This window comes from Phyllobates terribilis, unplaced genomic scaffold (assembly GCF_046119375.1).
Source record: "Phyllobates terribilis strain yellow unplaced genomic scaffold, ASM4611937v1 Scaffold_8__6_contigs__length_399053987, whole genome shotgun sequence".
Lineage (NCBI taxonomy): Eukaryota > Metazoa > Chordata > Amphibia > Anura > Dendrobatidae > Phyllobates > Phyllobates terribilis.
This window is the reverse complement of record NW_027362768.1, coordinates 343,706,164-343,731,566: the sequence shown is the minus strand read 5'-3', so window position 1 is coordinate 343,731,566 and position 25,403 is coordinate 343,706,164. Positions and strand designations below refer to the sequence as shown.

The 25,403-nt window shown below is 48.5% G+C and overlaps 1 protein-coding gene across 1 annotated transcript in view; it reads left to right on the top strand.

The window, feature by feature from the left end:
* The window catches only part of TAFA4 (TAFA chemokine like family member 4), a 272,904-nt gene that overhangs the window by 72,455 nt on the left and 175,046 nt on the right, over window positions 1–25,403 (top strand). Inside the window, exons 2-3 of the mRNA XM_073644714.1 lie at window positions 6,974–7,110; window positions 18,046–18,161. Of these exons, the coding sequence (XP_073500815.1) occupies window positions 6,998–7,110; window positions 18,046–18,161 (229 nt within the window). The 5' untranslated portion in view covers window positions 6,974–6,997. The remainder of the gene's footprint in view (window positions 1–6,973; window positions 7,111–18,045; window positions 18,162–25,403) is intronic.

Genomic DNA, 25,403 nt, shown 5'->3' with positions numbered 1-25,403 from the left:
GCACAGCTTCTCTCTATAGATGAACAGCCGGCTCTTTTCATTCCACAGCTGCTTGGCTTGTAGAGACGCGACCTTCTCCAGGGAGGAACCTTCTTGGGTTATCAGCTCTTTGATACGGCTGACAACCGGGTCGCTGTCCTGGGTCTCCTTCCAGCTGTGGTGAGGCAGCGGGTTTAACGTCTTACCGCGATGCCTCCTGGAGGCTCGTTGCTCGTGGACCATTCCATTCCGATGAAAGGCAGGTAGTTCAATCTCCTCCAGGTCATCCACTTCTTCTTCCGTGTCCGACTGGTGAGGCATCCTGGACAGGGCATCGGCGTTGGCATTCTTGCGGCCTGCCCGGTACTTAATGTTGAACTGGTAGTTTGACAGCCGAGCCATCCATCGTTGTTCCATGGCTCCTAACTTGGCTGTTTCCAGATGAGTCAAGGGGTTATTATCAGTGAAGGCAGTGAACTTACTGGAGGCTAGGTAGTGCTTGAACCGCTCGGTGATGGCCCAGACCAGGGCCAGGAACTCCAACTTAAAGCTGCTATAGTTCTCTGGGTTCCTCTCGGTCGGGCGGAGCTTCCTGCTTGCATAGGCGATCACCTTCTCTCGGCCATCCTGCTTCTGACTCAGTACAGCTCCTAATCCTTCGTTGCTGGCATCAGTGTACAGCAGGAACGGTTGGCTGTAGTCAGGGTAGGCTAGGATCTCTTCACCGGTCAGGATCTCCTTCATCACCTTGAAGGATTCAGCATGCTCCTTACCCCACTGGAACGGGGGATTTCTGCCTCTGGGGGACTGTCCTACCAGGACGTCTTGCAGAGGTGCCGCTTTCTTGGTATAGTCCTTCACAAACCTCCGGTAATACCCGACTAGTCCCAGGAATTGACCTACCTCCTTGAGGCTCTTCGGCTCCAGCCATTTCTGGATGACAGTGACCTTCTCCGGGTCTGGTGCTACTCCCTCTGGACTAACAATGTGCCCCAGGTACTGTACCTTTCACTTGAGCAGGTGGCACTTTGAGGGCTTCAGCTTCATCCCATACCGGGACAGCGACTCAAATACGTTTTGGAGTACACTATCACGTCGTCCAGGTATAGCAGTACAGTCTCGAAGTTGTGGTGTCCCAGGCAACGCTCCATCAATCTCTGGAACGTTCCGGGGGCGTTGCAAAGTCCAAACGGCATACTGTTGAAATCGCAGAGTCCCATCGGGGTAGTGAAGGCCGTCTTCTCCCGATCCTCCTCAGCAACAGCTATTTGCCAGTACCCACTAGTGAGGTCAAGGGTGGAGAAGTAATTTGCAGACTTTAAGGCCGCCAGGGATTCCTCTATACGTGGTAAAGGGTATGCATCTTTATGTGTAATGCGATTTACTTGTTTGTAATCTACACACATTCTCATGCTTAAGTCCTTTTTCCTGACTAGAACTAGGGGAGCTACCCAGGGACTACAACTATCCCTTACTACCCCTGCCTTCTTCATGTCTTGCAGCATCTCCTTCGCTTTCTGGTAGTGTGCTGGTGGTATAGGCCTGTAACGTTCTTTGATGGGTGGATGGTCACCTGTGGGGATATGGTGTTGAACCCCCTTAATCCTCCCAAAGTCAAGTGGGTGCTTACTGAACACCTGCGCGTATTCCTGAACCACCCGGTGTACCCCCTGCTTCTGATGGGCAGGAGTGGTGTCTGTCCCAACATGGATCTGTTGACACCAATCCTGGATTGCAGGGTCATTATCCTCCACTTCGTCTGGTGAGGTTAAGGACTCCGCCGTGTGAATGGAGTTGTTATTTACTGTGTACAATTTGGCAACAGTGGCGTAGCGTGGTAATCTAACCTCGTCCTCCCCATAGTTCAGAAGACGGACGGGCACCCTCCCATTGCGTACATCTACTACACCTCTGGCAGTTAAGAGTGTAGGTCTATGTTCCGAGCTAAGGGGCTCTACTACTGCCTGGTAGCTCCGTCCTTTGAGACCCATTGCTGCTCTACAGCAAATCAGCATTTCACTCATCGGGGGAATCACAATGGGTAGCGGGTCTGTCACCCGTACATTACCAATTTCACCGCCTGTTAGCTTTACCTGTTGCTGGTACATAAGGGCTCCGATCTCTTTCTGGAGCGCCCTTCTCTGCCCTGGTCTGGCGGTGTCAGCCATCTGTTGGAGCAAGAACAACACTTCTCCCAAACAGTTACTAACAATATTTGTGCCAAGTACCATATACAAGTCTGTATCATCAGGATTAGTCTCTTCTACAATTAGTCCCTGGTCCTTCAGTTTCACTCTTCCCACCTTTACTGCCACATCCTTAACCCCGACTAGGTTAAGGGGGAGGCCGTTTGAGGCATACACGGAAAGATTTGGATCTGGTGGGTGAAGTTTGTCTATGGACCAGAACCTTTTGTAGAGGACATCAGGCATGATGGTTACCTGAGATCCTGTGTCCAGCAGAGCAGGTGTTGCGATGCTGTCCAGCACGATGGACAGGAAAGGTCTTCCTCCCACGAACCTGCGGTACCAGTTTGATGGGCCTGAGGGGTCTACTCCTGGGTGTCGGCCCTCGGCCCCAGGGTTTGCTCGTTTAAAGGCCAGCTCCGGACGGCGTGACCTGTCTTGTGGCAGCGGTGGCAGACAGGGTCCTTCGGCGGGCGGCGTTGGTCGCCGGTCCTCCCAGGGGGTGGCGTTGTCCTCCTCCTCCTTCTCATCCAGGGGACATCCTCAGGGCTGTCGACTAGCAGGATCCTTCCTTCTGCCTCGGGCTCCGTCCGCAGCTGCAGGGCACTCAGTACAGTGGTCAGGGTTTTGCTCACCTGACGCACTTCAGAGCGCAGGCTGTCCAGCTCACTAGGGGACGTCGCTTGCTCCTTGGCTTCAGCAGCCACCGGGGAAAAGGTGGACGCTACGGGCACTGGGGTGGCCCCACCCTGGTAACATTGGGTAGCCGTTGTTTCCAGGGGCTGCAGTTCTTTTATAGCCATGTCCTTAAGGGTTTCAAAGGTGGCATCTGGATGATCCAGGGACCACCAACGCACAGTCCTGCTCTCCTCTTGAGACCTCAGTCCCCGGATAAACTGTTCCTTCAGCATTTTATTTTCATTATCGATGCTGGTTGGACTAACCTGTTTCAGAGCTCGCAGGGCCCCTTGTAAGCGCCAGGCATAGTCCCGAACACTGTCCTCCGGTTGCTGAGAGCAGTTGTAGAACCTTATCCGGAGGTCTGTCTCAGTACGATCCTCAACGACAGTCTGAAACTTTTTAAAGATTGCGGACACTGACTCCTGGTCTGTGGCGGACCAGGTTTCTACTTCTCGCTCCGCAGCACCAGTCAATTGTCCCAATACAACAGCGGCTCTTTGCTTGCCTGTCATAGAGTACATGTCCAGTATACCGCATATTTTAGTTTTGAATCCAGACAGGGTATCTGGTTTGCCGCTGTACTGGGGGAGCCACTTCGCTCCAGGGATGTACGGTAGGGCCATGGGTATGACAGGGGTTACAAGCCCTGCTGGTGGAGCGGCTGCTCCGGCCTGCTCGGCGCCGAGTGCGGGTTGATCATCAGGGCGGTTAATCGGTACTCCGGCGTTGTGCTGTTCTTCGGACATTCTGGCGCCCCCCCTAGCGAACCGTGGCCTACCTTCTTTTTTTTCTTCCGGTAGGCCGCAGCTCCGCAGGTTACGGTCTTCCTTCAGGACCTTGCGTCGCTTGCGTCCTACGTCAGAGCGCTCACCGGGGCTCCTTCCAGGACCTGGCGCTTCCTGGTTTGACGTCGAGGCGTGGGGCGTGTCCGGGGCTTCGAGCGCTTCAGCAGATACGCCTCTCAGTTTCCCGCGGTTACGCCCTTCTTCCCACTCGGCGGCACAACAATGGCGACGATCTTCGCCACAGCTAAATACACAGTTCTGATTAAAGGCGCACAGTATCTGGTGGCAACGGGCACAACACTCCGTCGTTGCAGCGGGCACGGAATCCTGTTCGTGACGCCAGAAAGAGATGACGCACCCAGGGGATGGGGACGACTCGGCGCCCGGGCCTTATTGTTGCCTGACCTCGGGGGATGTTGCGGTGGTCGGCTCCCGGGCCCGTACCCTGGGGTCACTGTTTAAAGAAAGGGGGGAAGTTGTATGGGATAGGGAATGCTCGTGACGCCACCTGTGGTGTCTGGTGAGGATCACCAGCGCTGCGACAGTCCTCTGAGGCCGGTGTTCTGGCAGCTTAGTTGGTGCGGCTCCCCACAGGTGGAGCGGGGCCTCAGGGCAGCGTAAGTGTAGGAGAAGGGATGCAGGACAGGCGGACCCAGCCGGGTCAGAGGAGGGATAGAAGAATAGGCACGCACACCGGAGTTCACTTCAGTACCTTTACTGGTGGTGTTTCAGGCACGATCCAGGGCACTTTAGGGTGAAGGGTGCATATCAGGACTCTCCCCAGTGAGCGGGTGTGGGGCCTCCTGTTCCTTGCCTTTCCTTGATGAGTTTCTGACCTGCCTGGAGCTAGGCCTAACTTGATCTCTGTCTTGCACCTGCTGACCTGGTGGTAGGGCTTTCTGTTGGAGATCACACTCCCTGGTCTCTTGGGCCTCCGTGACTCCTAACCCTGGTATAACAGTCAGCTTTTGGTGTTCCTGGGACATATAGTTCGCCAGGGGTTCTGGTTGTTTCTGCTGGATGTAAGGAATCCCTGCAGATGCGGACCCGGTGTCCGGTATACGTTCTTGGGGTGAGCTGGTTAAGTTCCTCTGCCCCCTATGTAGCTCGCTTACTCCACTCGCCTTCGGCCACGCTCGGGGCCCTCACTAGGCTTCACACGGGCCATAGGCCTCGCTACTCTTCACCGCTCTTTTGGTGTCGGCACGCCCTAGGCTCATTAACTTGAGCTCTCTGAGTCTGAACTGACCTGACAACCTCTCTGGCTGCAGCAGACTGACTGCCTAAGTCCACCTTCCCTTTATATATCCCTAACGGGCTCCCTCTGCTGGTCTGAGGTGGAGGGTGGAGGTGTGTGAATGCTATGAGGGCCTCTTATGGAGAAATCCGTCCATGCACCCCTCTGGGATCTGTGGCACCAATGCGCAGCAGGGCGCCACATATGGAGTCCGTGTCAGCATTAGGGGGAGGAACACTGGGCAATTGCCCAGGGACCCCCACACAATTGGAAGCCCTCAGTCTCTACAGCAAAAAGACGGTGCCTTGTCAGCGCTTCTGTTCTGCCCTGAGAAGGGTGTTCCCATTGCAAGGGCTGAACTGCAGTGGACCCTAAAGTGGGGCTACACTTCACCCAGTGCACCCCTTACTGGGGCATCTTTGGCTGTCTCAAAATACAAAATCCACACCTGATCATAGCATGGTTGTCCACTCCACTTCCACTAAACCCACCCATTTAACTTCTGAAGAAAAAAATGCTAGTTTTGGTGCAAAAATGTATCACCATAAAAGTGGCGTAAAAGCAGTTTCAGAACTGCTCAACAAAAAAACTTAAACTCTTCATTAGGATTTGTGCCTGTCTCCTCAGAGGTGCGGTCTCATCGCGGAGCGGAAAGCTGATCGGTCCTGGAATAATTAACCAGTCATTTCTTCTGCAGTGACCTCTGCAGGACAAATGGAGTATTACATGACGGCGTTCAAATGAACGGCTGTTTATGTACTATATGGATAGCTCAAGTTTGGGAGGACAGGAGCTTCCCTTACAGAGCAGTTGTCCATTGTGGCTTATGGAGAGGAGTTAGAGGAACTTTTTTTTCCCTGTGGTGGCGCTACTGGGAAATTTAACACTTGCTGCTGGGTTGCTTCACAGATTATAACTGATCGCTTCTTGGTCATTGCATATTTCCTGGTTTATATTTTTAATCTTTTCCTATAGGTTCTCATACTGGTCATTCTTTTTTATCTACAATAATAGGATTATAAAAATGGCTGCTCTCTTCTGCAAAGGCGCCACTCCTGTGCACAGGTTGCATCTCATATTGCACGTCTTCCCTATCGGAGTGAATGCAATACGACACTGAGGACAAGTGTGATGCTAATTTTGAAATAAATTAATAAATGTTTTTTTCATCCTGTACAACCCCTTTAAAGCGCATCTATGTCAAAAAGTGTGATACTGCTGCCCTAATCTAAAATGTCTAGGAACTCTCCCAATTTTTATGCTCTATAACTTTCTATCTTCTCTTTTTCTGTGGGTGATTTTTCTACATTAGTATTCTGCCAGCATCATAGGTGCTGGAACTTATTTTTCCAGCATTACCCAGCATGCCTTTCTCTTGCCATTGTCTGAGTGCTTGCTTGCCCATCTCTCTGTTATGCCTGTATGCAGTTTGACAGACAGCAGTGCAGAGAGACTAAGACCCGCACCCATAAATACACAAAGAACTGCCCCCTCTTCCCATAGAAAGACAAATACCTGCCCCCCTTCTTGTAGGAAGACAAAGCTCCCACAAACCTCCTGTAATCCATTTCAGCTTGTCTGTTGCAAGACAAGGATTACACTTAACAACAGGCAGAAGACAGTAAGTTGCGTCAAAGGCGACACCTAGTGGCATTTTGGGGTATGGCAATATAATTTAGAAATAAAGTGATTTGTTGATTCTTCACATTATCTATCAAATAAGATCAACTTTTCTGAAAGTTCAGGGATCAATTAAGTTATTCATAAGCGTTATCTATGATCAATCTGGAGGACTGAGAATGTCCATGTATTACACCGACAACCTATTGATTTTAATGGGCATCATGCAATGCTTCTTCTTACCTGCGGGCATGCTGCAGGAAAATTCAACTCTTATTACGAGGTTCCTGCACAGATTACAACTGATTGTGGGGGTCCTAGATAAGCATTTCAGACTTATGGATATAAGAAGGGGCTGCTGTGTGTGATGGGAAGAAGTTAATCTACTGGTTTTAAACAAATCTAAACAATTACATAGGAATGGAACGCTTAGCAAACATCACCGTCTAATCTTCTAATTGCCGTCTGTTCTGTTTCTCCTGTAGGTCTCTTATGGGGGAAGACATTTTATGAAATGCAGAACTTGTTACTTGTGGCTGCAAATGGGATTTTGGAGCAAGTTTGAAGCAGATACAGAAATAATTGTGTTTGACTGGAATAAAATTCTTGCAAAGGCCCTAAGGTAAGATCCTTAAGAGATGTCCAGTGAGGAGGAGGAGGAGGCCACTGTGACAGGGGGAGTGCCGCAACCTGATGTGATGTTAAGAAATTTGTTTCTATTTACTTTAGAGTAACATTTCATATAACAGCGAAATATATAGATATTCAAGTGTAATCAGAAGTATTCAACCCCCCCACTGCAAATTAGGTTCATTAGTAAAATGTACAAACCTTCTGATGTTTGCAATAAATGAAACAAGAACAATGTAAATAGCTGAACACAACTAATATAACAAGTGGTTCCGTCAAATTCAGCACAAAATGCCACCCCTTCATGATAAGCATCTTTAGTACTTAGTAGAGCAGCTCTGGCTGTTATGACCTGCTGCAAAGGTGATGCATAGCCAGACACACCAGCTCCTGAGGAATTTTATCCCATTTCTCATGAGCAAAGGTCTCCAGATCAGTAATATTCTTGGGTTTGTGTGTTGCATTCTCTTTCTTCTTTACATCCCAGAAATAGATTCAAGTGAGACAACTCCAGAATCTTCCTGTCACATTCTCACTTGGGCCTACTCCAACTTCTGTCTCCAGGCGCCACCATAATCATTCTTGTGATGGAGGAGACATCATAACAAGAATCTCTGTTTTTACAGTGTAGATGAGACCTGTGGTCATGCAGTATGGGTGTGTGCTATAGTAAGACTAATTATCTCCTTGCTGTTGCCAGTGGGAAAGCACCACACCCTACTTAGCTCCCATCTTACAGCACCACACCCTACTTAACTCCCATCTTACAGCACCACACCCTACTTAACTCCCAGCTTACAGCACCACATCCTACTTAACTCCCATCTTAAAGCACCACACCCTACTTAACTCCAATCTTACAGCACTACATCCTACTTAATTCCCATCTTACAGCACCACACCCTACTTAACTCCAATCTTACAGCACCACACCCTACTTAACTGCCATCTTACAGCACCACACCCTACTTAACTCCAATCTTACAGCACCACACCCTACTTAACTCCCAGCTTACAGCATCACACCCTACTTAACTCCAAGCTTACAGCATCATACCCTACTTAACTCCCAGCTTACAGCATCATACCCTACTTAACTCCAATCTTACAGCACCACACCCTACTTAACTGCCATCTTACAGCACCACACCCTACTTAACTCCCAGCTTACAGCATCATACCCTACTTAACTCCAATCTTACAGCACCACACCCTACTTAACTCCCAGCTTACAGCATCACACCCTACTTAACTCCAAGCTTACAGCATCATACCCTACTTAACTCCCAGCTTACAGCATCATACCCTACTTAACTCCAATCTTACAGCACCACACCCTACTTAACTGCCATCTTACAGCACCACACCCTACTTAACTCCCAGCTTACAGCATCATACCCTACTTAACTCCAATCTTACAGCACCACACCCTACTTAACTGCCATCTTACAGCACCACACCCTACTTAACTCCCAGCTTACAGCACCACACCCTACTTAACTCCCATCTTACTGCTCGAAGGTGGCAGTTATAGTTTATACTTTCTCTGGTTCAGTTCTGTTTTTTTAGCTCCTGTTCAGCCTGTTAGATTCATTTTTTAACCTTGGCTCATATTTAGACTATACTTCTGCCTGATGATTCTGTTCCTGCCCCTGCCCTCCTGGTATGGACGCTACATCCTAACCAACCTCTGCCACCTTGCTCCACCAGCCAGTAGCTACTCTGTGGACCCAACTCAGGGGCCCCTGTGTAATTCCCGATCCCTTTACAGGAAGAAGACCATAACAACCCCTGGGATCTGGTAGACAGAGTGACTAGCGCTAAGGCTGTGGACTTTGAGATATGCTTAAGATCATTGCCATGTTGGAAAGTCCAATGACACTCCAAGCTTCAGCTTCCTTGCAGAAAACATGACGTTTCCTAGAATATCCTGATACTTGATTGAATCCATCTTGTCCTCCTAACACCGTAGGTTTCCAGTTGCAGAGGAAGCAGAGCAACTTCAGAGCTCATCGCAACTGTATATATCCGGGAGGCTGGTGAAATGTCACTCTAAAAATGTCTCTCAATCAAATTTATGTAAATAACCCTATTGCACTCCTTTAAAGGGGGCTCCGACTAAAAACTAAAAAAAAAAGTTGCAAAGCTTATCCTACCCACTACATTAAAAATGGGGAGCACACGGATGGCACATCTGTGTGCAGTCCGTGCTCTTCATGGGTAACTTTGATCCATGAATCAAATAAAAAATAGACATTGCCAATTTTTTTACGAATCATTTTGACCATAAAAAAACACGGACACGTGAACAGCTCCATAAACAATAATGGGTACGTGTTCTATCCGTGGAAACCATGAGTAGAGTATGTACGTGAAACACGGACGTCTGAGTTTCACACCTAGCATTTTGTGGACAACATCAATGAAGCTTTTGATGCTGTTGTTTGAGCCAAAGCAAAAGTGGATTCAAAGGGAATGAGAAATTTCAAAGAAGAACTTAAACTTCTCCTTCCTGCTGAATCCACTTTTGGCTTTGGCTCAAAATACGGTATTAAAAACCGCAGTGGCGATTTCCTAGAAATGCTGTATATTAAAGGGAGATTCATGCTGCCCAACGATTGCAGCCAGGTATGTTTTACTCTTAAACACCCTGGCATTTTAGAGAAAACATATGGTCTGATTAATCAATGCTTTTTATGGTGGAAAAAAAATTGAAAAATTGCATAATTTTGGTGCATCTCTAGGCTGCGCTAAACTTGGTGCTCCCATGCCAGCTGTCACATTAATGACTAGTGGCGGCGTCCGCTACGCTACAAATCTTACTCCAGCAGGGACTAGAGTAGTCCATGAAGAGGCGTCTGACTCCAGCCATCTCCTCATCAAGACTGTCGAAAACAACGCTATTCTTAATGAATTGCTCCCATAATGTGCAGAGCCGGCTGATGACCATAGGGAGATGTAGCACCCTGAGGATTCGGCTGCTACAGGGGTATTGCACCTCAACCCAGAGGTGTGATATTCCACTCCCGGGCAAGGATGGAGTGTGGATCTGAGCTCGGTAGGCTGCATGCACTACACACATCCCATTTCCGGGGAACAGACCAACGGTACTCCCACTTAGAAATGTGCAGGTACGACCGAGTCTGTTCCTGGCTGGAGTGGGAGGGGGGTGGTACATCCCAAGTAGTGTAGGGGCAGATAGGGGGAGCAGCCTGGGTAAAGATAGGAGCTCATTGGGTGCTGGTCACCTGAGCTCACACATAGAGGGTGTATATAAGGTGGGCACCATCAAAGATCAGGGTCAGATGCAGAGGATCAGATGCAGAGAGTCAGTCAGATGCAGAGAACAAGTCAGTTGGAGACAGCAAGACAGCTGCAGAGGAGCAGACAGCAAGCAGAGAGGAAGTCAGCCTGCAGCAAGGGAGAAGAGAGACCCTGAGTGAGAGAGGAGCAGAGAAGGAGTACCCAGAGGGGAGAACAGAGAGGACCCAAGAACCCAAATTAAAGCACCGGGTGAGGAGTCGGCACAGGGTACCGGAACCCAAGCTGGTGGGGGCAGAAAACACACCCTAGCCAGAGACCGGAGGCCGTGGGCAGCATCTGCCACGGCCACCCATCACATCCACCCCGAAGGCACACCACATGAAGGGTCAGGGAACCCAAGGCCAAGGGTGTCCCAACAGAAGGCCCGAGGGAGCTGGACCTAGGTGGATCACTGGTGGGGACGGCCAGAGAACGGGACAGAAGGAGAGCTCAGGGCCACGCTCCGGACTTGTTTGGGGGTTGGCTGGATCCAGGACCTGGTGGACGCAGCACGGCTCGGGTGGTCACTCGGAGCTGGAGTGACCAGTACAACATCTGCAGTAAGTAAACACCCTTAACTGCACAACCCGACTCTGTCTTCATTGCCGTCTGCACTGCACCACCACAACCCCCATCCTCTGCACCTGTCCTCCCTGAGGCTATACCCCTCCCGTTGGGGGTTATCCCACCAAGCTGCGCACCCACCATCAGCCTCAGCGGACCCTGCTGCAGCGGCGGCCACAGTGACCGCATCACAACGGGTGGCGTAGTCGACACAAAAGAACTCTTAATAACATCTGTAGGACTGCCACATAACACTGAGCTTGACGCCCTGGGCACGGGGCCGGGTCACAGCCGCTCGGAGACTACAACCCCCCATCTGATCCGGTGCCGGGTATTCCCCTCAAAAAGGAATATGTCCCAGGGGGCGCGTCAACTTTGGCGTAGTCGGCAGGATTACGTGCCCGCAACACCCGGGTACTGCGTGCCTGAAGAAAAGTGCAAGTTTACCTCAGAAAGAAGTCTCCCGCCGGTTCCGGAGGGTCCACGCCATCGGACTCCATCACCAGTCGTTTCCCGCCGATTGTCCGCCATTTCCAACTTGTTCCCGCCATCTGCAGAGTTTCCCGCCACTGGGCGACGCTTCCCGCCAAAACCGCAGATTTCCCGCCTTGGAAGAGCAGCGGACGCCATTATGGGCGTGCCAAAGGAGGGCAAGAGGCCACCTCCCATCGTGGGCCAGGACCGAAAATGGCGCCAAAAGTGGAAACCGCCCCCACCAACAGAGACTGTGATGCTAGAGGTGTCTGTCAGCGTGAAAGAACTACCCCTGGAGCTGACAGTCACCGAGTTGCCCCGGGACCGCCCTCGAGGTGGGAGGAGACGAAAGAAAAGAGCAAAGATGGGTGCCGCCTGGAGCAGTCTGGAGCGAGCGCACCCGGAGGCAGGAAGCCTGGAGAGGAGCAGCAGAAAAGCTCACCCGGAGATGTCCAGAGAGCAGAGCAGCACCGGCCCGCTGGCCAGGAGCCTGCTGGAAGAAGAGCAGAGCAGCACCGACCCGTTGGTCAGGAGCCTGCTGGACACCACGACCCCACTAGGCCTAGTGGAGGTCCTTGCACAGCTCCCCCGAGACCGGGAGTGTGCGCAGACTGCCCTGGAGGGCCTCGCACGGAGGATGGCCCGGGTACAGCGCGAGATATTGGCGGAATGGAGCCGGGAGATGGCCCAGCAAGCTGAAACCAAGACGCAAGCTGAAACCAAGACCCGGAGCACGCCAGCCGAGATGAGGAAGGAGACCGCCTCTGAGGATGGCGCGGGAGGACCCAAGGCCGGAGACGGCGCCGAGAAGGGAGCCGAACGCATGGAGGCAGGTAAAGGGGACGCCTATACCCCAAGCCGTGACACCGCTTACCTGCCCCAGCTCCCCGTCGCAGAGCCCGAAAGTCCCCCTGCTGTGCCCGAAAACGCCATGTCACCGACGCAGACTAGGCCCCAACCGGAAGCCGCCGCCGCGACCCCTGTGACGTCACGCGCCTCGACCCGGGGCGTGACAAAGCAGGAAATACCACCAGCCTGGTCGCAAGGCCTAGTACCCCCGGGCGCCGAATCACCAACAGCGCCCCCTACCTCCGCGGAGCCTCCGGCCTGGCCGCAAGGCCAGGTAGCCCAGGGCGCCGCCGTCCTAACGGTGCCCTTCACCTTCCAGGTGCCCCAGGCCTGGCCGCAAGGCCTGGGCAACCCGGGCGCCACCACCACCGCGCCCGCACCCGTAAAACCAAGGGTGCCGCGTCTGGAAGAGGACTTGTTTGCCCAGCACACGTGGCCGGACGGGCAGCCTTTCATCTGGCCCCAGAAGTATTACGAACTGGAGCACCAGAGGAGGGTTGGGGCCATGTGTGCACCCCTGATTCCGGCTCCGAAGCCCGTAATAAGGATCTCGCCCCCGCTAGCGGAAGCACAGTTTGAGTGGGACCCCACCGGAGAAGATCTAATGGGGTTCACTCAGGAAACTAGGGCAGCTGCAGCAGAGCGTGCGGAGTGCTGCCGCCAACAGCTCGAGGAGTTTGCGAGGGAGCGGAGAGAGAGGCGGGTCCGGGAACAACAGGCCCAAATAAGGAGCGCCGAGCAAAAGAGCCGGACCAGGAGGGACCCCCGTGCAGCGCACAGTCCCCGTACCACCGGGACTGTAATCAAGTTCAACCAGCAGCATGGGTGGGGCTTCATTAGAGACAACAACACCCTAGGCGACGTCTTCGTAACCAGGAGAGACGTTGAGTCCCACCTACCGGAGGGACACAGAGGTCGTGACCTTTACATCGGGGACGAGGTCACCTTCACCCGGCACAAGTGTGCCAAAGGTCCCTATGCCCTCCATGTGCATCGCCTGACGGAGGAAGAGCTGCGGTGTGAGGAGGAAGAGCAAGAGGACCCGGACGGGTCTGAAACTAGAGCCAAAGGTAACCAAAAAAGCAAGAGCAGGAGGACGCCGTCGCTAAGGACAGCGAAGCAGAAGCTGTATATAGTTGCCCGTCGGGGCACAGTAAACTGAAACTGTTACTGCTGCTATCATAGTCCCCGTTGGGACCAGCAAGTGTGAACTGTTACCCGTTTTTCCCTTAATCCCACTGACCGAGGACTGAGAGCGGTCATTCCTCCCTAATACCTGGCCGAGGACTGAGAGCGGCCATATCCCTGTATATAGTTGCGCGTCCTAAAGCGCCCCTACCGGTTTTATAGGAAAACCAGTTTTCCAGAGAGACTGTCGCACTTTACCCGGTCACACGTTGCACAGTGACCGGAGGAGGAGCCAGAGGCGACGAGAATGTTTTATATGAAAAGTTTATTTGATATATATATATATAATGTTTTATATGTTTTATATGTTTATGAAAAAAAATTTGTATGTTTTGGTGTTATGTCTTACAGCCCGAGGACGTGCTGTGATTTACCAGGGGGGAATGTAGCACCCTGAGGATTCGGCTGCTACAGGGGTATTGCACCTCAACCCAGAGGTGTGATATTCCACTCCCGGGCAAGGATGGAGTGTGGATCTGAGCTCGGTAGGCTGCATGCACTACACACATCCCATTTCCGGGGAACAGACCAACGGTACTCCCACTTAGAAATGTGCAGGTACGACCGAGTCTGTTCCTGGCTGGAGTGGGAGGGGGGTGGTACATCCCAAGTAGTGTAGGGGCAGATAGGGGGAGCAGCCTGGGTAAAGATAGGAGCTCATTGGGTGCTGGTCACCTGAGCTCACACATAGAGGGTGTATATAAGGTGGGCACCATCAAAGATCAGGGTCAGATGCAGAGGATCAGATGCAGAGAGTCAGTCAGATGCAGAGAACAAGTCAGTTGGAGACAGCAAGACAGCTGCAGAGGAGCAGACAGCAAGCAGAGAGGAAGTCAGCCTGCAGCAAGGGAGAAGAGAGACCCTGAGTGAGAGAGGAGCAGAGAAGGAGTACCCAGAGGGGAGAACAGAGAGGACCCAAGAACCCAAATTAAAGCACCGGGTGAGGAGTCGGCACAGGGTACCGGAACCCAAGCTGGTGGGGGCAGAAAACACACCCTAGCCAGAGACCGGAGGCCGTGGGCAGCATCTGCCACGGCCACCCATCACATCCACCCCGAAGGCACACCACATGAAGGGTCAGGGAACCCAAGGCCAAGGGTGTCCCAACAGAAGGCCCGAGGGAGCTGGACCTAGGTGGATCACTGGTGGGGACGGCCAGAGAACGGGACAGAAGGAGAGCTCAGGGCCACGCTCCGGACTTGTTTGGGGGTTGGCTGGATCCAGGACCTGGTGGACGCAGCACGGCTCGGGTGGTCACTCGGAGCTGGAGTGACCAGTACAACATCTGCAGTAAGTAAACACCCTTAACTGCACAACCCGACTCTGTCTTCATTGCCGTCTGCACTGCACCACCACAACCCCCATCCTCTGCACCTGTCCTCCCTGAGGCTATACCCCTCCCGTTGGGGGTTATCCCACCAAGCTGCGCACCCACCATCAGCCTCAGCGGACCCTGCTGCAGCGGCGGCCACAGTGACCGCATCACAACGGGTGGCGTAGTCGACACAAAAGAACTCTTAATAACATCTGTAGGACTGCCACATAACACTGAGCTTGACGCCCTGGGCACGGGGCCGGGTCACAGCCGCTCGGAGACTACAACCCCCCATCTGATCCGGTGCCGGGTATTCCCCTCAAAAAGGAATATGTCCCAGGGGGCGCGTCAGAGAGACCTAACTAGCTTGGCTTCTCCATGCTGCGCTCCCCATAATTGACAGATCTCTCCCATGAGTTTACATAGCGAGACCCCTGCCAATCACTTTGAATAGGACCTGGAGAAGTTTTCTGGTGGCAGTACAGGTCTATTCTTGTCACTTAATAGTGCAGCCAGGCTCTTGATTCATGCTTCCTGTGGTTCAGGCAGCATGAATCTAGTGATGAGTTCCCTTAAAACCACCCTTAAGAAGTTGTCCAGGCTTGGGGTTAAAGCCTGCAGTCAATCTATGTGACTTTAGACTTGTGAATCCTCACAGTGTGCAGTGTCCACGCTGTCAGGATTATCCAGTGCGATTTGCATACATGCGGTCACATGCCAACTAAACTTGCATGGTATTTCTAGTTCTAGTCGGAATGTGGCCAAAAGTATGCAATTTGAATATTTCTGATCACGTGACTACCCGTTCCCCACACCAACAAATCCTGACATCATACATTGTACGCGCTGTGAGGATTCACAAATTTGCAGTCACACCGAGTGACTGCAGACTTGAGCCCACGCCTGGACAAACCCTTTAACGGTTTGTTAACACTGAGATTTTTTTGAGGATTCTGAAGCAGATTAGCTCCAAAATCAACATTAAAGAGTATTTGCAGCTTTTTTATGTTGATTTTGAAGCAGATTTAACTTTGTGTGAACATATTCTTAGTGTATAAAGTCTCTGTGTACTGTATGTGTTTATATATACAAGTGTGCATGATGTATTTTTACTTTTCTGCATGTACTTTATATGGGTACATGCATATTTATGTATACATGCATTTATGTGTGATTTTGCAGTTTTTGCAATTGGGTTTCATGCAAAATTTTGGACGGTTTAGCTTCTAAATCCTCTATTTATGCTGTACATAGCCAGCTGCAAAATGAGTTAAAGAGGTTGTCCGCCACTTTTTGATTGATGACCTATCCTAAGGATAGGTCATCAATGTCTGATCGGTCGAGGTCAGGACACCCGGCATCCCCGCCGATCAGCTGGTATCAGTGTCGCCACTGTGGCCGTCGGCCGGAAGTACTCACTTGCAGAGCTGGCCGTCTTCCGATAGTGGCCGCCGGAGGGTATTACACATCCACCTCCTATTGATTTGAACAGGAGGTGGATGTGTAGTACCCGGCTGCAGCCACTACAAAAGACGGAGCATCTCCACAAATGATTACTTCAGGCGGTCGGTCACCGCCGACACCGAAAAGAGCTGATCGGTGGGGGTGCCGGGTGTCGGAACCTGGACAATCAGACATTGATGACCTATCCTTAGGATAGGCCATCAATCAAAAAGTAGTGAACAACCTCTTTAACTGTAAATTTGGCAGTGAGCTTGCTCTGACAGCAGAGGTTGCAATTCTTTCTTATACTACTTTATACTGCTGATATATAATGGGGGTCCAACCGGTGAGTCCCCATGGAAATCTGAAGAACAAGGGGTGCCAAAGTCCCAGGTGAGAATGGAGCAGTAGTGCTCAACCACCTCTCTATTCTCTTATTCTCTTCTAGGGGAATAGCTAGAAATAAATACAGTAGATATGTGATAATGGCAACACTCCGTGAAAGCAGAAGAAAAAATAAAGTGATTAATTCACCCGTACTCTGTGCGACGTCTCGGCTTCTTTAAGTAGCTGAGCCCATTTCAAGTAGACACGTGCACCATTTCTCCTGTCTCACGGGGAACTTTGGCACCCTTGTTTTCTGTATAGCTGAGCGTCCCAGTAGTTGGACCCCCAGCAATCATATATTCTTCTTTTTTTTGTTCTTTTTCTTCTGGCTCTTCTTCTTCCTTTTCTTGTTCTACTTCTTGTTCTTATTGTTGTTCTTTTTCTACTGCTTCTTGTTATTCTACTTCTCCTTCTTCTTGTTGTTCTTCTTCTTGTTCTTGTTCTTTTTCTTCTGCTTCTTGTTCTTCTTCTTCTTCTGCTTCTTGTTCTTCTTCTTGTTCTTCTTGCTGTTGTTCTTCTTGTTCTTCTTGTTCTTCTTGTTTTTCTTCTTCTTGCTCTTTTTCTTCTTCGTGTTCTTTTTCTTCTGCTTCTTGTTCTGCTTCTTCGTGTTCCTCTTGTTGTTCTTCTTCTTGTTCTTTTTCTTCTGCTTCTTGTTCTTTTTCTTCTGCTTCTTGTTATTGCTCTTCTGCTTTTGTTCTTCTTCTTGTCCTTCTTCTTGTTGTTATTCTTGTTGTTGTTTTTCTTCTTGTTCTTCTTGTTGTTCTTCTTCTTGCTCTTTTTCTTCTTCTTCTTCTTGTTCTTTTACTTCTGCTTATTGTTCTCCTTCTTCTTGTTGTTCTTCTTCTTCTTGTTCTTTTTCTTCTGCTTCTTGTTCTTTTTCTTCTGCTTCTTGTTCTTCTTCTTGTTGTCCTTCTTCTTGTTGTCCTTCTTCTTGTTATTATTCTTGTTGTTCTTCTTCTTGTTGTTCTTCTTGTTCTCCTTATTCTTGTTCCTCTTGTTGTTCTTCTTCTTGTTCTTTTTCTTCTGCTTCTTGTTCTTTTTCTTCTGCTTTTTGTTCTCCTTCTTCTTGTTGTTCTTCTTGTTGTTGTTCTTCTTCTCCTCATTTTATCTATAGTATATGTTCAGGAGATTAAATAATTACAAACTCTACCATCAGAATGAGCTCACTGAAAGATTTACAGTTAACTCATTCTCCAGCCTGCTATGTCCAGTGATACTTAAAGGATGCAGAAGATAAATTGTTTAGAATTTTTGAATGAAACCCAATTTGAAAAACGCTCCATTCACTCCACTTTGATTACTGATTGCACCCCTGATCCGGTTCCTAAGTCTTGTTACATGTGTGCCCCCCAACCCCTCTGTCCTCACTGACTATAACATAATCTTGCATTTTCCTCCCTTTAGGATGAGATTCAGTGCCAATTCCATGCTCCTGACTCACTGGCTCATCTTGGCCTATGTCTTAATGGTGTGCTGTAAAATGTTGTCAGCCTCAAGCCTTAACTCCCGAGGGCAAACAGGTACGAACCGTTCAGCTCATTACCCGCCTCCGAGGCCAATTAATATCTCGTCCGGTCTTTTAGCCATTGCTAATTCATGGCCCTGTTGACAATGATAACCGATCTGTCCTCCTGGTATCAGGCCTCATGTGGAAGGTTACTTTAATTTCCCATAAATCCTGGATTTATTTTGTTCGTTCCGTGTGGAATCAGTGTTTTCCCCGTTCATCATTTTGTTTTATGTTTTTCATTTCTTTTTTTTTCTCTCTAATCCTTCCGTAGAGATTCAGAATCCACATTGTATTTTCCTTGTCAACCTTTACCTGTTTATTTAGTTTTATTTTGTAGCCGCGACTCCACCGCTGTAGTAAAATGGAGCCCGGAGCTGAATTATTTAGTACAATTTTGTACACTGTAATGATCTTGGCTTCATACTGTACTAGTCTCCGCTCCCAGATGGGAAAAGACTTAGCATAATGCATGTGAATCAGTGAGGAGGATGGCGGTATTAAATTTAGCCCATTTCCTTCACTAGGTTTTCCACCGCACAATCAGATGATGCAATGAAGGCTTTCCAGCTAGTCATATCACTTACCGTAGGGTTTTACTCATATTTGCCAACTTTTTAGAACCACCTTTTGTAAGATTGGCACAATTTATTTATTGCAAAAAAACGCCTTTTTCCTTTTTTTTACATGCTATGTCCTATTTTTCCTGCCCCTTTAAATGTACATCCAGTGACGGGGGGCTCTTGCTTTACGGCAAAGAAAACTTTGGGGGACGCTGCTCTGAGGAGACTTGATTTCAGAAGTCTGGGAGGTCTTTCAATTTTGTATATTGTAATCAAGTTCGGATTAATGGAATTGTCAGGGATGATGTAATAAAAAAATAAAATGAGCCGTACTCACCTTCTCTAACCTCCCGCAAATCCAGCACGAGCTGCACTTCTCGTTCTACATTCACCTGATGGTTCAGACCTGTGATTAGCTGCAGCGGTCAGGTGACTGGAGGCACATTAGACCTGATCACTGCAGCCAATTCCAAACCTCAAATGTCAGGTGACCAAAGAACGAGACATTTTTATTTCCTGTTCTGGCCGGAAAAGGATTCATGGGAGTTAGAGTAGATGAGTTTGCCTGATTTGATTATTTTATTATTTTGACACCATCCATGTTGCCTATAAATTTTATGTAGAGGCCAGAAAATGCTTTAAAGAGGATCTGTCACTTGACATAATTATGGAATTTTTTTGCCTGGTGTAAAAGCCGCTGTTCTCCTGAATCCGGCGATGTTTTTATTTTGTTCCTACGCCTCTGCGTTTCAGAGATATAGCCTTCTCTTCCCTGTATATAAATCTCGTCTCTTAGCCAACTGGGAGTGGTCCTTGAGAAGACACCCACGGAGAAGAGTTGATGACAATGCCCACTTGGCTTAAAAGACTAGATTTATATATAGGGAATAAAGGGCCATATCTCAGGAACGGAGAGGAGTAGAAGTAAAAGAAAAAAATAGTCGGATTCAGGAGAACAGCGACATTTACATCAGATAAAGAAAATTACATATTTATAGCAAGTGACAGATCCTGTTTAATTATTAACCACCCTCCCCCAAAATGAACACACTTGAACAGACCAGTTAGACTATAGAAAATAATTTTTTAAACGTTCCTAATCAAAGTACTAGCAGCTCAGAGAGAACACATGAAAGTCTTTATCAAAAAACTATGGGATTAATTATGTCATCTTGTATTTAAAATAGTGATGTCATCTCTTATTTTTAAAGAACAGTTATGTCATCTATTAAATTTGAACATTTGTGATATCTATTTTATTTGAACAGTAGTCATGTCATCCTTTGTGTTTTTCAGGTAATGTGGTGGTACAAAATTTTAAAAAAAATGGCTTCTTATTTTCAGAAACAGCGCCACACCTGTCCAGAGGTTTAGTCTGGTATTGCAGTTCAGCCTTATTAAAATGAAAAGGGCTGAGCCGCAGAACCAGACTCGACCAATTAAAAGGTGTGTTGCTGTTTTTGGAAAAAAGCAGATATGTCTTTTTAATCCTTTACAGAGGGTATAAATTCCCAGGGGAGCATTGCATGGCCTATAAGCCTTCTAACACCGGTTTGCTGCTCTCAACAAGGAGAAACGTTCTCCCTTAGATCCCGTTAGAGGCCCCTCACCCAGCCAAATTAGATCTCTTCATTTGCACTGATGAGGGTAAAACACCCCGAAACATGTATCTGCAAATAGGGTGTCTGGTTTGGCTTCTTATCCTAAATCATGAGGCAGGGCTCTCTAAAGCAGGGGTCCTCAAACTTTTTAAACAGGGGGCCAGTTCACGGTCCCTCAGACCATTGGAGGGCCGGAATATAGTTTTTTAAAAAAACTATGAACAAATTCCTATGCACACTGCACATATCTTATTTTGTAGTAAAAAAAACAATACAGGAACAAATACAATATTTAAAATGAAGAACAAGTAAAGTTAAATCAACCGGTATTTCAATAGGTAGGTAACTGTACCCAATAGGAAGCATAGGTCCTCAATAGGCAGGTAAATGTCCCCAATAGGCAGGTAAATGTCCCCAATAGGCAGGTAAATGTCCCCAATAGGCAGGTAAATGTACCCAATAGGCAGCATAGGTCCTCAATGGGCAGGTAAATGTTCCCAATAGGCAGCATAGGTCCTCAATAGGCAGGTAAATGTACCCAATAGGCAGCATAGGTCCTCAATGGGCAGGTAAATGTACCCAATAGGCAGCATAGGTCCCCAATAGGCAGGTAAATATTCCCAATAGGCAGCATATGTCCCCAATAGGCAGGTAAATGTACCCAATAGGCAGCATAGGTCCTCAATGGGCAGGTAAATGTACCCAATAGGCAGCATAGGTCCCCAATAGGCAGGTAAATATTCCCAATAGGCAGCATATGTCCCCAATAGGCAGGTAAATGTACCCAATAGGCAGCATAGGTCCTCAATGGGCAGGTAAATGTTCCCAATAGGCAGGCTGTTTCCCCCTTATAATGCAATATGCAGGTTGTTCCACCCCTTATAATGCCCCATGCAGGCTGTTCCCCCCTTATAATGCCCCATGCTGGATGCCACCCCCCATATAATGCCCCATGCAGCATGTCACCCCCCCCATATAATGCCCCATGCAGCATGTCACCCCCCATATTATGCCCCATGCAGCATGTCACCCCCCCATATTATGCCCCATGCAGCATGTCACCCCCCCCATATTATGCCCCATGCAGGATGTCCCTTTCCCCCCATATAATGCCCCATGCAGGATGTCCCTTTCCCCCCCATATAATGCCCCATGCAGGATGTCACCCCCAATATAATGCCCCATGCAGGATGTCACCCCCCATATAATGCCCCATGCAGGATGTCACCCCCCATATAATGCCCCATGCAGGATGTCACCCCCCATATAATGCCCCATGCAGGATGTCACCCCCCATATAATGCCCCATGCAGGATATCACTCCCCTGTCTTTATAATGCCCCATGCAGGATGTCACCCCCAATATAATGCCCCATGCAGGATGTCACCCCCCATATAATGCCCCATGCAGGATGTCACCCCCCATATAATGCCCCATGCAGGATGTCACCCCCCATATAATGCCCCATGCAGCATGTCACCCCCCCATATAATGCCCCATGCAGCATGTCACTCCCCCATATAATGCCCCATGCAGGATATCACTCCCCTGTTTTTATAATGCCCCATGCAGCATGTCACCCCCCCCCATATAATGCCCCATGCAGCATGTCACCCCCCCATATAATGCCCCATGCAGGATATCACTCCCCTGTCTTTATAATGCCCCATGCAGCATGTCACCCCCCATATAATGCCCCATGCAGCATGTCACCCCCCATATAATGCCCCATGCAGCATGTCACCCCCCCATATAATGCCCCATGCAGCATGTCACCCCCCCATATAATGCCCCATGCAGCATGTCACCCCCCCATATAATGCCACTTGCAGCATGTCACCCCCCCATATAATGCCCCATGCAGGATGTCACCCCCCCATATCATGCCCCATGCAGGATGTCACCCCCCCATATTATACCCCTTGCAGGATGTCACCCCCCCATATAATGACCTATGCCTCCATACATAAAAAAAATCCAATACTCACCTCACTTCTCACTTGCTGCCGCTGCTTTACTCTGGTCTGGACTCCAGCGTCGCGGCGGCGGCGTCCTGCTCTGTGCTGCCTGTGATGGCACTCGGGAGGGTGCGGTGTAAAGACGTCACCGCGCCCTCTGACCTGAGACGTCACAGGAAGCGCAGAGCAGGAAGACAGCGGATCTGCAGAGGCACGGGGAGAGGTAAGTATCCGGCTGCCGGGGCCCTGAGCAAGCGGGGGAGAAGGGCGGGCGCTGACACCGCTCCCCACTCCTCCGCCCATAGCCCGGCGGGCTGGATAAAAGTCCTCCGCGGGCCGCATGTGGCCCGCGGGCCGTAGTTTGAGGACCTTGCTCTAAAGGGTCGATATTGAGTTTTAGGATTGTGTATCCTATAGGTAGTGCTAGAGAAGAAGTTCACTTCCTCTCTGAAGTGGCTGTTTGGTTTGTACAATCACTTTAGAGGGTTATTTCCAACGATAAGGCTGTATGTACATGTCATGTGTTTGCTGTGTTTTTGTCACGTGGATTTATTACTAAACCTAAAGGGAATCCTGATGCCAGCAAAGTGAATGTGAATTCTGAAGTGTCATGCACACGTTGCTTATTTCTGACTTGCAGATTCGGTGCAGATTCAAATCTGCAGCATGTCAATTCTTTCAGAGTTGTTGCAGCATTTTTTCACCATTTGACTTCAAGTCAGTCACATTTTTGTGTAGCAAGCAAAGGTAAAGCAGACAGCTGAGAGCTGATATTATCAGGCCGTGAAGGTCCATGGTTATTAGTCCCTTCTTAACTTAAAAATAAGAGCCCACTGCTGCCCCAGAAGTGGCGCATCACATGAGATTCTCCAATTCTGGTGTTTTACCATGGCTCTTCCCAAATGCCCTGGTGTGTTGGCAATCAGGGCATTGGGGCTTGGGATTGATGTCAGCCATGAGTTGTCCAACATCACAGCTGGCATCAAGCACTGGTGTTAGTAATGGAGAAGTGTCTGTCAGACACCACCATTACTAACCCAGTAAGTAAAAAGAAAAAGCACACACACAAAATCTTTATTTAAACAAATACTTACCCCCACATTTTCCCTGGTCCACCAATTTATTAAAGAAAAAGTTCTCATGCAGGTCCACCATACTCCACCGAATCCGACATAGTCCACAAATGGAGACCTGAAAAACATAAACAGAGAGAAATAAAAACAAGACACTGTCCCTCATTCACCACTTTATTAGAAAAAAAGTTCCCACGCAGGCCCACCGTAGTCCACCGAATCGGACGTACCCCAGAGCGCAGAGTGACCAGGAACGTCAGAAGATCAATAAGGTCAATAAAGTCATTGCTCTTCAGATGTTCCTGGTCACTTTGCGCTTTCGACTACATTGGATTCGATAGACTACTGAGGAGCTGCGTGGGAACTTTTCTTTCTAATAATTTGGTGAACAAGTGATAGTGTCCAGGGGAGTTTACTTGAATAAAGTTTTTTGTATGTGTTTTTCTTTTTTCTTACAAAGCTAGTAATGGGGGTGTCTGATAGACACCTCTACATTACTAGCACAAGGGCTTGATATCAGCTGTGTTTTTGGACAATTCATAGCTGACATCAACCCCAACTACCATTACACCAATTGACAACGCACCAGGGCATCAGGAAGATCCAAGGCGAAGCGCCAGAATTGGAGCATCTCATGTGATGCTTGTATTTTCAGACTGGGAAGGGCCTGCCCAGCCTGATAATATCAGCATATAGCTTTCTGCTTTACCTTTGCTGGTTACAAAAAATGGGGGGACCCCATGTCGTTTATTCTCATTTATTTATTTTATCATAAAAATCTGTCAATAAGCTCCAAAGGGCGCAATTTTATAATATGTTGGGGGGTTGTGCAATTATATGTCTGTATGTCTGTCAGTTTGCCTACAGTCCTGCTAATCGTTATTAGCAGCCATGAAGTTTAAGTACATAATGTGGAATATCTCCTGAAAAAAATGAATCAAGTGAAACAGTTTTTTTGTATAGAGACTCATGTTAAATACTAAAGAGAAAATTATAAACAATAATTTAAAACTAAAAACAATGGGAGGGAAAAATAGAAAAACCTAAAGCTTTCTGTGTCACTGGTATTGGCACCCTTTACATTAATTTAGTAAGGAAACACATTTTGACTCGCCTGTGGTAAATCACAAAAGAGCTTCATCTGTGATTAATTGTCGGTGCCCATGTGACATGAATTAGCCAATGAATGATGACTTCAGTGTTTTAAAAAGCCACATGGTAGACCCTGTTCCTTTGTCACAATGGTGAAGACAAAGGAGCTGTCTGAGAACTGCTATTATTAGCAAACACAAGACTTTCAAAGGGTATAAGGCCATCTCAAAAGACCGTGGTATCCCAAATGCAAAATGTTAAGAAGTTTGCCAAGCATGGAACAGTCAAGAACCTCCCTGGATGGTGGGGAAAGAGGAAATTGACAAGAGATGTCTTCGAAGGTTGGTGTGAATGGTGGAAAAAACACCACATCATACATCCAAAGACCTGAAGGCCAACTTGGAACAGTCTGGGGTCATGGTTTCAACAAGCACCATACAACGCACACTAAACAAAGCGGAGCTTTATTGGTGAAGGCCAAGAAAGAAACCATTGCTGAAGAAAAGGCATAAAAAGGAATGACTGATCTTTGCCAAAGAGTACCTTGACAAACCAAAATCCTTCTGGGAAAATATTCTGTGGACAGATGAAACAAAAATATAGCTTTTTGGCAATGCAAAGCAAAAGTTTGTTTACAAACTGCGCAATGAAGTTTATAAGGAAAAGAACACCTTACCAACAGTTAAGCATGGTGGAGGATCCATAATGTTGTGGGGTTGCTTTGCTGCATCCAGATGAGATAGCAAAAACCTACTGACAGATTCCCTTTAAGGTGCATTTAAGCAATTATCATTAGTTGATTTGTCCTAATTAAGCAATTTAACAGATTTTTTTTAAAGGGAAACTCTTTCTTGTGAGGTATATTCACACATTGCGTATTTGCGACAGATTTTGTTGCAACTTTCCCATTCACATGAATGGAAGCGATTTTCAGTTGCATAAATTTCTGCAGTGAGGAAATTTACTC